General features: G+C 36.8%; 1 protein-coding gene across 1 annotated transcript; it reads right to left on the bottom strand.

Annotated features, from left to right (window-relative positions):
- Nucleotides 1-345: 345 nt before the first annotated feature.
- On the bottom strand, nucleotides 346-15,016 carry LOC132119497 (short transient receptor potential channel 4-associated protein-like). Its single transcript, XM_059529529.1, has 20 exons — nucleotides 14,841-15,016; nucleotides 12,075-12,203; nucleotides 11,838-11,954; nucleotides 11,354-11,408; nucleotides 11,097-11,152; nucleotides 10,873-11,001; nucleotides 8,617-8,818; nucleotides 8,211-8,399; nucleotides 7,437-7,579; nucleotides 7,224-7,355; nucleotides 7,075-7,133; nucleotides 6,881-6,982; nucleotides 6,702-6,785; nucleotides 6,527-6,617; nucleotides 6,271-6,411; nucleotides 6,033-6,144; nucleotides 4,740-4,852; nucleotides 4,444-4,650; nucleotides 2,005-2,134; nucleotides 346-1,855 (listed from the first exon to the last, which is right to left on the bottom strand). The coding sequence occupies exons 1-20, from the start codon at nucleotides 14,964-14,966 to the stop codon at nucleotides 1,842-1,844; spliced, it is 2,331 nt and encodes a 776-aa protein (XP_059385512.1). The 5' UTR covers nucleotides 14,967-15,016; the 3' UTR covers nucleotides 346-1,841.
- Nucleotides 15,017-15,036: the final 20 nt, after the last annotated feature.

Genomic DNA, 15,036 nt, shown 5'->3' with positions numbered 1-15,036 from the left:
TCTCAATTATCTGTGGGGAATGTCCACAAAACTGTAAGACTTTCTGAATGTATATAAGTGGTAAGCTATTTTAGAAAGGAACATTTATAAGATGAAAAAGAGGAATTGCAAATAATTGTGAATTGTGTCAATATGTGATCATGCAATCCATAATGCAATTGTAGTCTGATTAAGAGTATTTTAAAAAATTAATCTAATTACAAGTACTTTATTTTTGTAATCTGATTATGTAAACCAGATTACTTGTAATCAGTTGTTACCCTGCTCTATGTATATATACATATATGTGTGTGTGTGTGTGTGTGTGCGCGTGTGTGTGTTGTATATGAACCATTTTCTTGCACATTTCATATTTGTAGATACTGAATTGTGGTTTATTTAAAGCATTAAGTTAATGGGCTTCACATGGTTATCACTTATGACTAAATCCATCCAGACAGAGCTACGTAAGAAAATTGTAGGGAATTGAACCAAACCCAACCCATGCGAGACACTGAACCAAGGCCTGTGGATAATGAAGAGGCATTCAGATCCTTTTGCGTTGATGTAGCAATCATTCAATTTAGTAAAAGCAAACATTCACAATACTGCTAACATAACATATACACATTCCTAGGGTCAAAGGAAGTGTCCAAAAATCTCTGCAGCATTCATTATACCTCTTTGTATGAAATAGTTTTGCCAACACAAAGCACTGTGACACAGTATAAGGAACCGATATATAGCACATGAAAGAACTTGCGAACATCCACAGGTAAAAGCGAAGCAACTCTCGTGAAACACATTTAGTCATTTATACAGAGGAGCTTTTGCATATAGTGTGAACTCGGGTGCAACAGAATAAAAGCTGCAGCATGCTTAAACTACAGGAGTGGGTTAGAAAACAACACCAATGAAACGAGGTAGTTGATTGGAAGTGTCTAGTTTAGCGCTTCTAGTCTAGCTCAGCTACCACATCCAGCACAAACCGACCGCAGCAGAGCAGCACCTTCACAGGTTCCCGGCCGCCAAAAGCCAGAGCCTTGTGTTTGAGAGCAACACAGATTGTCAACAGCTGATGCCTGGACTGTTAGATGATGATTTAGTGGTCTGCTACGAAACAAATGACAGACGGCCGCATGGAGGTCAAGGCTAGCTGGATATTAATGACCACGGTGTTAGAGAACCTGCATAGTTTAACACCTTCAGTGCCCACAATATATGAAGTGTTTCATTGTTAGAAATAAAACAAAAGTGGCGATACTCTTATTAAAAACGAATGAATACAAAAAATACACAAACTCAAAATCTCTTATTTCATATTTGCTTGATAAAACCTAACAAAAGGAGAGAAGTAATATGAAAAGAAAACAGGTGCATGATATTGTAAGAGAGCAAAATTACAAGAGAAATATGAGAAAATAAATAAGACCCATCCAGATTCAATTTCAGTTCTCCGTCATCTAAACTATAAAAAGATTTTGACATCATTCAGTTAAGCTTGAGAGTCGCTCACCACCTGACAGCTTGGCAAGGTATCATCCAAGCCACCGTTCATCAATCCAACACTTTCTGCTTTGCCTTTGTGAACCTAGATTACAGAGAAAATCTCCTTAAACGCTGACCATGCAGAGTTCTTAGATCAGCAGATCATCGATTGCCCTCATTCGAGGATCTTTCTAATCCAAGTCAGACATTTAGCCTAAATATTTTCGTCTTTGTATATTTCTCTATAAAAAGGCCCCAAACGATTTCACCAAAACAGTTTCAGATCAGAGGGTCAGCTCCAGATTGAGCTGTCCAGGTAATGCGTTCCCTCTCAGTGAATGATGGGATGGGCAATCCTTCGCAGGAAGTCCTTTTCACCCGCGTGGACCTGGAGATGAAAAAGTTGAACATGGGCACCGAGTAGAGAATGGACAGCTGACTGAGCCGTAGCATGCAGTCGGATGAGCTGGGAGGCTGTTCCGAATCGGAAAGGAACATACAAGTCCCTCCCCAAGTCAACACACACGAGTCAATCACCTAGAAGGTTCCGGTCTAGCTCCATGTAAGGCTCATCTATGTAGCTGATAATGGCACAGGGACAAGTCCTGTCCTCTCGGAGCAGTACTGACACGGTCTCCTTCCAAAAACTGAATGGAATACAGGAGCTCTGAAAGAAAGAGATGACTGAAAGTTAAATACTATCCTAAAGCAGGGTCTCCCAAACTGAAACTGGAGTTGTGGGTTGATGAAAAGCGAATAATTACACTGGATAAAAATTTAAATAAATAAATGTGCTGCATAATTAAATCAAAATCTAACTGAAATCACAATATAGCACAGTGCAATTATCAAATTAAATGCAGTTTGAAATTGAAGAATTTAAAGATAAATATTAGTACAACCCGAATTCCGGAAAAGTTGGGACGTTTTTTAAATTTTAATAAAATGAAAACTAAAAGACTTTCAAATCACATGAGCCAATATTTTATTCACAATAGAACATAGATAACATAGCAAATGTTTAAACTGAGAAAGTTTACAATTTTATGCACAAAATGAGCTCATTTCAATTTTGATTTCTGCTACAGGTCTCAAAATAGTTGGGACGGGGCATGTTTACCATGGTGTAGCATCTCCTTTTCTTTTCAAAACAGTTTGAAGACGTCTGGACATTGAGGCTATGAGTTGCTGGAGTTTTGCTGTTGGAATTTGGTCCCATTCTTGCCTTATATAGATTTCCAGCTGTTGAAGAGTTCGTGGTCATCTTTGACGTATTTTTCGTTTAATGATGCACCAAATGTTCTCTATAGGTGAAAGATCTGGACTGCAGGCAGGCCAGGTTAGCACCCGGACTCTTCTACGACGAAGCCATGCTGTTGTTATAGCTGCAGTATGTGGTTTTGCATTGTCCTGCTGAAATAAACAAGGCCTTCCCTGAAATAAACGTTGTTTGGAGGGAAGCATATGTTGCTCTAAAACCTTTACATACCTTTCAGCATTCACAGAGCCTTCCAAAACATGCAAGCTGCCCATACCGTATGCACTTATGCACCCCCATACCATCAGAGATGCTGGCTTTTGAACTGAACGCTGATAACATGCTGGAAGGTCTCCCTCCTCTTTAGCCCGGAGGACACGGCGTCCGTGATTTCCAACAAGAATGTCAAATTTGGACTCATCTGACCATAAAACACTATTCCACTTTGAAATAGTCCATTTTAAATGAGCCTTGGCCCACAGGACATGACGGCGCTTCTGGACTATGTTCACATATGGCTTCCTTTTTGCATGATAGAGCTTTAGTTGGCATCTGCTGATGGCACGGCGGATTGTGTTTACCGACAGTGGTTTCTGAAAGTATTCCTGGGCCCATTTAGTAATGTCATTGACACAATCATGCCGATGAGTGATGCAGTGTCGTCTGAGAGCCCGAAGACCACGGGCATCCAATAAAGGTCTCCGGCCTTGTCCCTTACGCACAGAGATTTCTCCAGTTTCTCTGAATCTTTTGATGATGTTATGCACTGTAGATGATGAGATTTACAAAGCCTTTGCAATTTGACGTTGAGGAACATTGTTTTTAAAGTTTTCCACAATTTTTTTACGCAGTCTTTCACAGATTGGAGAGCCTCTGCCCATCTTTACTTCTGAGAGACTCTGCTTCTCTAAGACAAAGCTTTTATAGCTAATCATGTTACAGACCTGATATCAATTAACTTAATTAATCACTAGATGTTCTCCCAGCTGAATCTTTTCAAAACTGCTTGCTTTTTTAGCCATTTGTTGCCCCCGTGCCAACTTTTTTGAGACCTGTAGCAGGCATTAAATTTTAAATGAGCTAATTAAGTGGATAAAAGTGTAAAATTTCTCAGTTTAAACATTTGCTACGTTATCTATGTTCTATTGTGAATAAAATATTTGCTCATGTGATTTGAAATTCCTTTAGTTTTCATTTTATTAAAATTTAAAAAACGTCCCAACTTTTCCGGAATTCGGGTTGTAACTTGCAGTGTAAAATAAAATCATTTTAATTATTAAACATTTATTTTACAGGATAATTAAAATGTAATTTACACGATAAATATTTAATCTATTATAATACTAATAATTTAAAAGTAAGTTTAAGATGTTCGAAGAGATCGAAGAGATTTCTGTCCCTCCATGACAGTCTATGCAACTACCTCACTGACGCTTTAAAAAGTTCATAAAAAGTTTGTAAAACTAATCAATGAATGCAAGTCTTACAAGTTTGGAATGACATGAGGGTGAGACACGACAGAATTTTCTTTTTTGGGTCAATTATCCCTTTAAGACTTTCTGTTTTGATTCAAGACCTTTTAAGGCCTTCATATGTGGAAGGCCAAAAACCTTTTGAGACCCACAGAAACCCAGTCCTACATATGAATAATAAAAAAACAAAGTACCTACATTAAACATCCAGAAAAATTCCATTCCATACAGTGAAATATAACTCACGTTCTCCAGGCAGGTGCTGTCCTTGTCCTTGTTGAGGTAGTGCTGCTGCCAAAAGCGCAGCAAGTTGTGAAAGTTGTTAAGCAGGCAGCCGGGATACTTCTCTGCATACTCCTTTTCCCGCAGTGCATTCAGGTAAAAAGGGAGCTTGCCTCTCCTCTGGGCCAGCATCAGAATCACCAGACTGGTGTTAAGACAACTCACATTCTCCTGGGACAGCAACCAGAAAAACATAGGATTACTTATCATGGAGGATTCAAATGAGAAAAACAGAGAGGAGATCTGCACTGTGATCTTGCCTGTGTGAGGGTTTGCACGTTGATGATGTTAACCAGCCTAAAAAGGAAGGTAAGTCTGTTCTCCACTCGAGCCATGTAGGACAGCAGACAGCACTCAGACAGCACTTCAACCACTGCAGAGGCACAAACACAGGCTAAAACAGACACTGCTATGTTTTTCAGAAGTCTGTCTAATTCCGATGAAGCAAATTACATGCTCTGTGAAAGATTGTTTATCAAATCGAAAATATTTTCATCTTCCCATCAGATTTTTTCAAAGATGTGAACATCTTTTAAAGTGATCCTACACGGCATTGTTGCAGAGCGATTTTGCTTGGGCACTTTAGCATTGAGAATGGGCAATACATTTCTATTCTGGATACTATCTTGTGTCTCACTCACCTGGTTGCCCCTTGATGACATCACTGCCCAGCAACATTGCTCAAAAAGTTCCCCCGTGTATCCTCAGCCCTACACTAACTATTAAGGCAGGGCGAAATATTGAATATTTATGTGAAGTGACTGGCAGTGTAAATATTGGGATGAATTTAATACACTTTTAATTTGACTATTAGGTTCCCTAAAGGCGGTCTCAGAATAAGAAAGCGAAGACTGTATTCGCCCTGGCTAGTTCAATTTGCCTCTGTAAATCAGATTCACTTAAACTGACGAAGTCTATTTAAATACATTTTAAATAATGTTTACATAATGTTTTAGTAAAACAAGTATTGTGATAAATCCTGCTGTTTGTTACTAGATCTTGTTATTTTAGCACAAAAAAATAAATCAATCTTCCTTGGTTTCAACTGTGAAAACTAGTGTAGAAGCATACTTTTTAAAAGCAACCATATTTAGAGAGCATTTTACTTCCTGCGATAAATATAATTGATTAACCTGGCATTTTTTAATATTTACAAATACATAGAAACTACAGATAAAACATCGGAGCTCTTTAAAGTCTCTAAAGCTGAATTTGATGGAAAATCTAATTTTATATTAACTTTTTATATATTTTAAACATTTTTTATATGTAATTTATTTCCTGCGATGGCAAAGCAGCCATTATTCCAGCCTTCAGTGTCACATGATCCTTCAGGAATCATTCTAATAGGCTGTTATGGTTTATTTCTTATTATCCATGTTGAACTCATTTGGGCTGCTTAATATTTCTGTGTAAAACATTTACACCAGATTTAGCTATTTAGGATGATTTTTTTTTTCTTACCGTCGCTTTTTATCAATTTATTATGAATGGTAGTGCTTTTTTTCCCAGCAATATCGCTAACAATCCAAGAGCATAACAGTTGAATTTACCTTTCACATCCTCTGTCTGGCTCTCAAACCGATCTAGAGAGAGGACGATACATCGCACAAGCATGTTGGAGTCCACCAGAGAGCTGTTGATCTGGGTGAGGAACACCTGGAACTGAAGGAGACACATTGCTTAACCATAACCAAGCACAATGCATTTAGCAGCTTTTATTTTATCTACTACAGCCTCTACAATAAACCAGAATTGTGTACGTGACCCTCTTCATGTGGTTGCTAGTACCTTTTCCTCTGTGTTGACGTATTTGTTAAATCTCTTGAAGGCATCAATGTTGAACTTCATAAGCTCCCCAAGCAGGTCAAAGTAGCTTTGCAGAACATCTCTGGACTTGCAGCCGCTGTCGATGATGCAGAAGAGGATGTGCTACAAATCAAAGACAGAATTAGACTATGAAGAAATTCTACAAGGACGGAGGATTCCACTACTCAAGTAAACACATTTTGACCAATGAGACACAAGCATGCATTTACGTTTTTACCTCCAGCAAGCCTCTCTTCAGCAGAAACATCTGGTCTGCATATGAGGTGGCCCCTCTGAGGAAGCTCTCAACAGCTCTGGCCTGCCAGAACCTTTAGAGAGAACAAATGTCATCATGACTTACGTGGCATTTTTAAAACACATTTAACCAAATCATGAAGGACCCAGCGTCCCACCTGAAGGAAGAGTCCGGCGGTTCTTTTTTCATAACTGTGAGGAGTCGCGTGAGAAGCCCTTTTTTACCATCACACACTAAACTCCTAAAAATCACAGACAAGATGCATTCTAATATTTCTCTTCTGTAAAAAAATCAGGTATATTAACATGTAAATTATCACTTCATTCTGAGAAATACCTGTCAGTGTTTACTAGAGCCTCCACCTCAGGGATGTTTGCCTTTAGGGAGATGGCACTCAACTCATTCAGCTCCTGAGCGTTCAAAAGTAGATACTTGTTCCTGAGAACAAAAAAATTACGAAATGAATGAATGGGTTCTTCTATCAATCCACAGGTATGTGGAACGACACTGAAACTCACAATCTAACTTACTCATGGTGGTCACTAAAGCTCTGCAGAAGCCTCAAGAACTGGATTTTAAATGAGATTTCCTGTGCAATAAATAACAGCATTACATGATGAATGAGAATTATGGGAAGTAGAAAACAGTTAATAAGTGAATGTGTTATCTTGAAGCTCACCGGGCTGCAATCACAGTTTTCGTTCTGTCCATGAACCACGTGATTAGAGGCGGTGTATTTCCTCCAGATGAGCTTCTCAAAAAGGTTATTGAGTCCAGGAATCAAACGAAACTCTGCCAGCATTTTATGCACCTAACATATGATGAACAAGGATGGGAATTACTATATCAATCAGCTTGAAGTAGATCCTTGACTGACATGAACTGCTCATACCTGGTTCCGCTGTCGGCCCATGAGTAGGACACACAGCACGTAAAGCACTTCCACCTTATACATGATCTCATGGACGATCTTCATGGACTGCGGCAAACGATGCCTCAGAGGGATGGTGGCCAGTGTACTCTCATCAGATGATTCTGTGAAGAAAAAAGTAACAATAATACATTTTTTAGAAAGAAATTCATTTAGCAAGGCTGCATTAAATTGATCAACAGTGACCGTTAAGACATTTATAATATTGCTAAATATTTCAAGTGTCAAATACGCCATTCTTTTGAGCTTGCTATTCATCAAAGATCCTGAAAAAATGATCATGGTTTCCAGAAAAAAATATATAATATATTTTAATATAATAATATATTTTATTATAATTATATAAAATAGCTGGTTACAACACTGATAGTAATAATAAATGCTTTACAGCAATAAATCAGCACAGAATGGTTTCTGAAGGATCATGTGACACTGAAAACTGGAGTAATGGCTGGTGAAAATTCAGCTTTGCCATTTCAGAAATAAACAATATTTCAAAATCTACTCAAATAGAAAACTTTTACTTTATTATTTCTCAAAATTATGGTTTTCACTTAATTTTTCATCAAATAAACAGAGCCTTTGTAGGAAACCTATTTAAAAACACATTCAAAATCTCAGTAAAATAGAAAGAAATGATCGGCATAATCATAACCAATCATTAAACTTCTCAAATAACATTTAATTTCTCATTAAATATTTATTTCTATTGTTGATGCTAATATACAGTTCTACCTGTGCTACTGTGCTCGGCTTCATCAGTTGCTATCTGCATGAGAGCGTCCAGCACTAGAGTGTTGTCGAGCCATGTGTACCATTCCTCCAGTTCCTGCAGAAAGTTTGACGTTCCAGTTGACTCTGACACCTTCCGTGTGGCCAACTTGCAGAGACGCTCAATAAAGCCGGGGATGTTCAGGAGTGTGACTGGAAAATATCACATTATGTTTTCATTATTCATGCCCTATTAACCCTCACCACATACATAAATAAACCCCTGCCAGAAGCACTCAAAATACACACTGGAAAGAAGCGGTCACTTCCTTTTAGCAATAAGCTTATTCTTCACAAACCCTGTGTCACCACTTTACCGCTCTTCGTGGCATCGGCTCTATGTGAGGTCACAATTCATAGTCCGACCTACCCTGGTTGACCTCGGCACGTGAGGGGCTGGTATTGCGTTTCTGCTGTGCGTTTTTAGCCAGGAGTGTGTGTTTGTCATCGTTCCCCACATCGGGCTCAGAGATGGTGACGGAGAGGATACGACAGAAGTTGGCGAGCTGCTGCTGGTCAAAGCTCTGAACCAGTCCTGACAGGTTCTGGATCCACTCCAGCTGAATCATTTCCTGTTATGAAACATCATTAAACACTGTCAGATTTTAGTGTTTACATCAGGGTTTCTGCAGGATTTTAAAGCTCAAATTTAAGACCTTTTTAAGACCTGCACAAATAAAATTAATACCATATGAGCGGGGTTGGGCAATGTCTATAGTACTATGTTAGACCGTAAAATGCATAATTTACAGTTCAAATGCAAGTTTTCACAAACACAAAATGTTTTATAAAAGGCTCAACTTTACATTTCAGCCTTTAAACCAAATTATCGATTTTCAATTAAATAATATAAATAAAGGTTATGCGATATTGAAAAAAATGATATCTCAATCATTTTCTGAGATTTTATCGATAACGGTAATTAGATAATATTTTGATATAGAGTTTGTTATTGTGCTGATATCTTATCTCTAATTGTGCTAACAGCTGACTCCTGAATTTTTTGATATTCTTCTTCTTCTGTGTGGTAAGTTCACACCAATAATAGAAATTAATCATTTCCAACTAGTTTTATAACCATTTTTATCTTTAAGCCATTTTTTCTAAAAGTGTCAATCTTTTATGTCAAATTCTTGCATTTGGGCTTGTACCAAGCAAATGAAATCAGTATGAACAAAATTGATCTTTGCAATGCAGAGAAAAACACAGAAACGGCATTAGAAGTGTCATTTAGATGCATTTACACTAGGGTGGCCATATGCGCCGTTCATACCGGACACGTACCAGCCAGGATTTTAATAATGCCTAAAATATCCAGGTTTTGGCTATTTCCACTGTGCAGGCTGATCGTTGTGTAACATTCATGAGAGCTATAAAGAGCAGAGCAGACGGCTCCTTATGCTTTCGAATCGCTTTCACGTGTTTGTTCGTTCGTTTGACTTGAAGCATTGTGGCCCACTTTGTTTTTTTTGGGATTTGTGCACAGCAACGCTTCAAGTCAAACAACCAAACATGTGCGCATATTTGCATCGCTTTGATCGTTCCCTCTAGATCTCACCTTCTCACACTCAGCCCCACGATTGGTCGATTATGTACAATACCTGCATATTATTGGTCAAACTGCTCTGGATATTTTAGGCAATATTAAAATCCTGTCCCTTATGAACGGCGCATATGGCCACCCTAATTTACACACTTTTATTTTACACACATTTTATTTTAAAAATGAAACGGTACCTTAAATGTGAAATTAAAACGAAATGCAAAACAGCATTGTGGCTGTGTTTGGAACGATTTTTGTTGAAGAAAAAGAGCAAACAAGAAATACAGTGTCTAAAACATAAGTCTCTTAATATTAACTCCTTGTTTACTGAACTGTTGTATAATATCAATATCACATTTGAAATCATGCGACTTTTGGAGAAAAAACATAACTCTTCGTGTGATATTAACTATATGAAATGATATATGTACATTTTCTGCCCCATATCTTGAAGTATGTGCTATTTCTAAATGCATTTTAATAGACTGATTCATGCAGTGAAAGAACGCACTATAAATGCGCACGCACGCGCACTAGTCTAACCTGCTAGACTTCATTACGTAACATATGCGCGCACTCTGTAGGCGTTTTGTTAGCTTTTTCACAATATACTGGATAATATAAAATCGCACATAGTTAAAGCAACAATTGCGATATTATTGCAGCTGAACAAAAAGCAGCAAAGCTCTGAACATTGAATGTGCAGCGCTCATGTTTATTTAATGAAATCATAACGTTAGCCTTTTGAAGTTTAATCGTAGCCAAATTTAAAACCTCTTGAAATCATAATTAAGACTTTCCTGTACAATTTTAAACTTTTTAAGGCCTTAAATTTGATACAACTAAATGTAAGACTTTTTTAAAGACCCTATTACATATCCAACATGTTTAGCGCCAATAATTATTAGGTGGGGGGTTTTTATATGCAAGACAAATATCTGTAATCTTCTCAATGGATTTAAAGCCTGCCCATAGTGTCAACATGATAAATCCAGGGGTGTTAAAATTTATTAACAGCTTTATAATACAATGTAACTAAGGAAATTAAGGTTTTAGTTGCAGCCAAATAACATTAGCACTGACCTTTTTGACTCCAAGAATATCCTCAATTAATGTAGCTGTTTGCAAAAAGGTCTTTTTATTTGTCATCAACGTGAAGAGAAATAATACAAAATCGTCCCTCGATGCCAAGCTTTTTGTGACTCCTTCCGTCTGCATAAAAACAAGTGCACGTATTGAAAACATCATGCGGATATTAGTCATTCTTGTGTTCAATTCATAAATGAGAAAGAGGGTGGAATACATACACATATGCAGCAATTGTACAGCACACTAAGGCAGTCCTTCACCAAGTCATCGTTCACTACAAATTTAAAAGAAAGAATCATTTTTTAAGAAAGATTGATTTTTTTATATTTGTTGCTGCAATAGTTTTTAAATAAGTACAGATAAAATAATTATTACCGTTTTTGTCATTTTATAAAAAAACATTTATATATTCAGAAATAAATAACTTTTATATAATTATTCTTAAAACTTCCATAAAACCTTCTAGTCAACTTACTCTTGGGTTTTTGTAGAGTAGTCAGAGAGGGTCTCATCAGAAGCTCCACTAGCAGCTAAGACGACAAACAATCAGTCATCATTCTGAATTCAGCTATGACTGCAACTAACATCTATGTTGATAAATAAAGGAATAAGACAATTATATATTCACCGGATAAACAAAAGTTTATTAATTTACTGTAAAATCATTTCCCCCCATTTCCTGCCCCACATTCAAGCCGAGATAGACTGATTAAGGTGAAACATCTGCAGAATACAGTCAAATAGACACTATCCTCATACTGATAGATAAAGCACAATCATATTATAATGTTTATATACAGTTTAAAAAACACATGCATGAAGGGAGTGGGTGTAAACTTTGTGAACAACAGCTGTTCCAGTTCTTTGGAGCTCTGCACCTACAGATTCTGAGAGTGTGTAAACAGAAGTGGAATTCTTGTTTCAAAAAAGGACATTTAGGAATTATAGAATACACTCACATCTACACCTCCAAACAGGTCAAAGGTGTATGTGTTGGGAAAGGTGGACTCCTGTGCCGTCTTTCTGTCCTCTGTCACAAAAGACATGGCCTCCATAGACAGCAGGGATGACAGTTCCTGAATCAGAACACCAAAGTGAGTATATAATGAAATAAGATTATATGGTGGCTTTAAAACTGTCTGTAAGATGTAAATAAATATACCACACTGAGAAAAGAAAATAGACAGAGATTTCACCTTCAGGACAACATGTGTGCGGGTGTAGTCACTGTTTAGGTGGCTGCTCTCGTACAGCTCTTGGAGCAAGACTGGAATCCCGTGCCATTTCGCCCTCTTATCTCTCTCCTGAAGAAGAGCCTCTGGGAGCTGGAAACAGAGTAAACACTTATTAGATTTGCATTTCCTTAAGAAACACCAGTTCATACAAGTCAGCAAAAGAACAGTGCTAGACCGGTGGTTTTCAAACCGGTCCTGCAAGCACCCCTAGCACCTCACATTTTGTATATCTCCCTAAATCTGTTACACACACACATAACCGGTCAAAAGTTTGGGATCAGAATGATTTAATTTTTTTTTTTTTTTTTTTTTTTTTTTTTACAGGAGTTTCTTATGCTCAAAAAGGCTGCATTTACTTGATCAAAAATACAGGATTAAAATGTAACATTGTGAAATATTATTATAATGTAAAATATAATTTTTCTATTAGGGCTGGACGAGTAATCGAAAAGTAATCAAAACCGAAATTCATAACCTCTAACCGACGTAATTTTCCCACGTCGGTTATTTCGGTTTTTTAATCCTGTTAACACTTCCCCGCTAAAAGCATACTACCGCGTGTGTAGCCACATGACTCTGCTCTCCATTCAGTGGCATAAGAGCAAAACACGGAGGTGAACGCCGGTTCAACACATAGTGATACCGCGCGAGCGGTGAGCCTTGCGTCTTTGTCAGTTGTATTTGTTTTATAGTTTGGACATTCAAGCGATTAGATGATCGGATGTGTATATATATATTTAAAATAGAAATATATTCTAACATTATACATTACAGTTCAAAGGTTTGGGTTCAAACAAAAGTTGTATTTCTTTTTTTTTTAATTGTTAAGAAGTGATAGCAAAGATTTATATTGTTAGAAAAGATTTATAATTTGAATAAATGCTGTTCTTTTAAATGTTTTATTTATCAAAGAAGCCTGAAATAAGTATCACAGGTTCCAAAAAAATATTTGGTAGCACAACTGTTGCCAACATTGATAATTCAGCTTTGCATCACAGAAATAAATTATATTTTAAAGGATATTAAAATAAGAACCATTATTTTATATTGTAATAACATCTTGCAAGATTACGTTTTTCTTTTTTTGATCAAATAAAGTCTTGAGCATAAAAACAATACATACAAATATATATATATATATATATATATATATATATATATATATATATATATATATATATATATATAACACACAAATACAAAAATACATTGACATAATTGCATGAATAAATAAACAATTGCTATATTTAAACTAAAATATAATATACCATATTAAAGCTAAATTGGCTATTAATAGCATTCATTTTTAAAGAATAAGCTGCCTTGCAAACTCAGTAATGAAATCCATTTGCATGTTTGACAACTAATGGCAATAATAAAATGCTATTACAATGAATTTACATGTGTATTACTTTGGATGCTGCAAAGTACCCTTCACACACACAGCACTTTTAATCAAATGCAAAAGACATGTAAATACATGCTATCTTAAGAATTCAATTTGGTAAAAGCTTTACAAGTTCATGTGACTCCAAAGTGCTCTACACAGAGGCTACCTATTCATTTAGTTAATTGAGAATTTAATGTTCATTTTATCAGTATTTATTATAGGTTGGCTAATCTCAGCTTCCTCCTATGGTACTTGACATTAGACACTGTGTATTATTTTCCACACACTGCTTATAAAGTGTAAAGCTACTTTTAAACTATCTTTTCATTTATTCAAAATACAAGAAGAGGTACTCAGAGGAACTCGTAACAGGCAAATTTACAAATAAATGTACAACACAAGGACAGTCTGTCTGGTTTAGGATACACTTTCTGCATCTCTGCTAGGCTATTAGACAGCAAAGATTATTCTTATAGGTCCTAACTTTAGTAAACCGTGCCAAACGAAGAGAAAGTGAAACCTGTGAAGTTTAAACTGAGTGAAGTTCCCAGGCTCAGATCATGTCCAACTCTATGGGACATCTTATATAATTCAAGCACTTTAAACTCGAAAATATCACTGACTGGTCCAGTAACCCAAACCTAATGAGTGGAATTAGCAGTTTAGGCTTGTGATGGAAAAAAAAAATGTAAGAGAAATTATATAAAAACACGATCTGGCGTCTAAGTATAATGTCACAAAGGGACACTGCAGAAAAAGACTATATGTGGCTATCAAACTCTATCATGCTGACTACATTGTCAGCATTTTAAGGCTTCAAAAGCCCCTATAATGGTAAAAATCCTGTCTTGGGAGGTAGCTAACTAACGTTAGTCTGTGAGCGACAGCCTGTGTTTACTTGAAGAAGCTGATCGATTATAAAAATGACATGTTTACAGATTGATTTGTGTGTGATTATAAGTAATTATATTACTAATTCATAATAATATCATTCCACGTGTCGGGTTTTAAATTGGATTGTATTTGGACTGTATTTAAAGCCTCGTTTAACCCAAATTATTATCGGACAGTCCAAGCCAACAACAACTTAAGTAACGTTACTTAGGTCAGTTGTCATACGCAGTTTGCGTGGTTTATTTTTAAGATAGATTTAGCATTTGACTTAACATGTATTAAAATAACATTAACACTTCTTCCAGATCAAAGTTAAGCTCCACTCCCGTCCGATTTATTTTGTTTGTTTTAACTTAAAGCAGGTTGATCGACGGTACGGAGCATAAACGCGGATCGCTGACTTTTGGCTTTTCTGTGACAGCAACACAAACTCTCTCGTTTACCTGTGTCCCTCTGCTAAAGCCTCGTCCCGCGATCTGACTCTGCCGTATTCTGTTGACAATATTCCTGTTTCGGTTCCGTTTCTTTCCACCCATCCAAGGGGACTCGGGCCCCAGTAGCGTCGCCATTACTTCGTCTTCCTGAAACGCTCCAAACAGGAAGTTAAAGTCGCTCTGCCTCCGAGGCTCACTCGTGTGT

Source organism: Carassius carassius, chromosome 38 (genome assembly GCF_963082965.1).
Source record: "Carassius carassius chromosome 38, fCarCar2.1, whole genome shotgun sequence".
Lineage (NCBI taxonomy): Eukaryota > Metazoa > Chordata > Actinopteri > Cypriniformes > Cyprinidae > Carassius > Carassius carassius.
The sequence above is the reverse complement of the archived record's forward strand: the minus strand, read 5'-3'. Positions and strand labels throughout refer to the sequence as shown.

Excerpts from the sequence above, each read along its gene's own strand:
- LOC132119497 (XM_059529529.1), bottom strand. The coding sequence starts at position 14,966 with ATGGCGACGCTACTGGGGCCCGAGTCCCCTTGGATGGGTGGAAAGAAA. Across the intron at positions 12,204-14,840 it reads GCTTTAGCAGAGGGACACAG|CTCCCAGAGGCTCTTCTTCA; the intron begins GTAAACGAGAGA and ends CTCTGTTTCCAG. Across the intron at positions 7,580-8,210 it reads AGCCGAGCACAGTAGCACAG|AATCATCTGATGAGAGTACA; the intron begins GTAGAACTGTAT and ends TTTTCTTCACAG.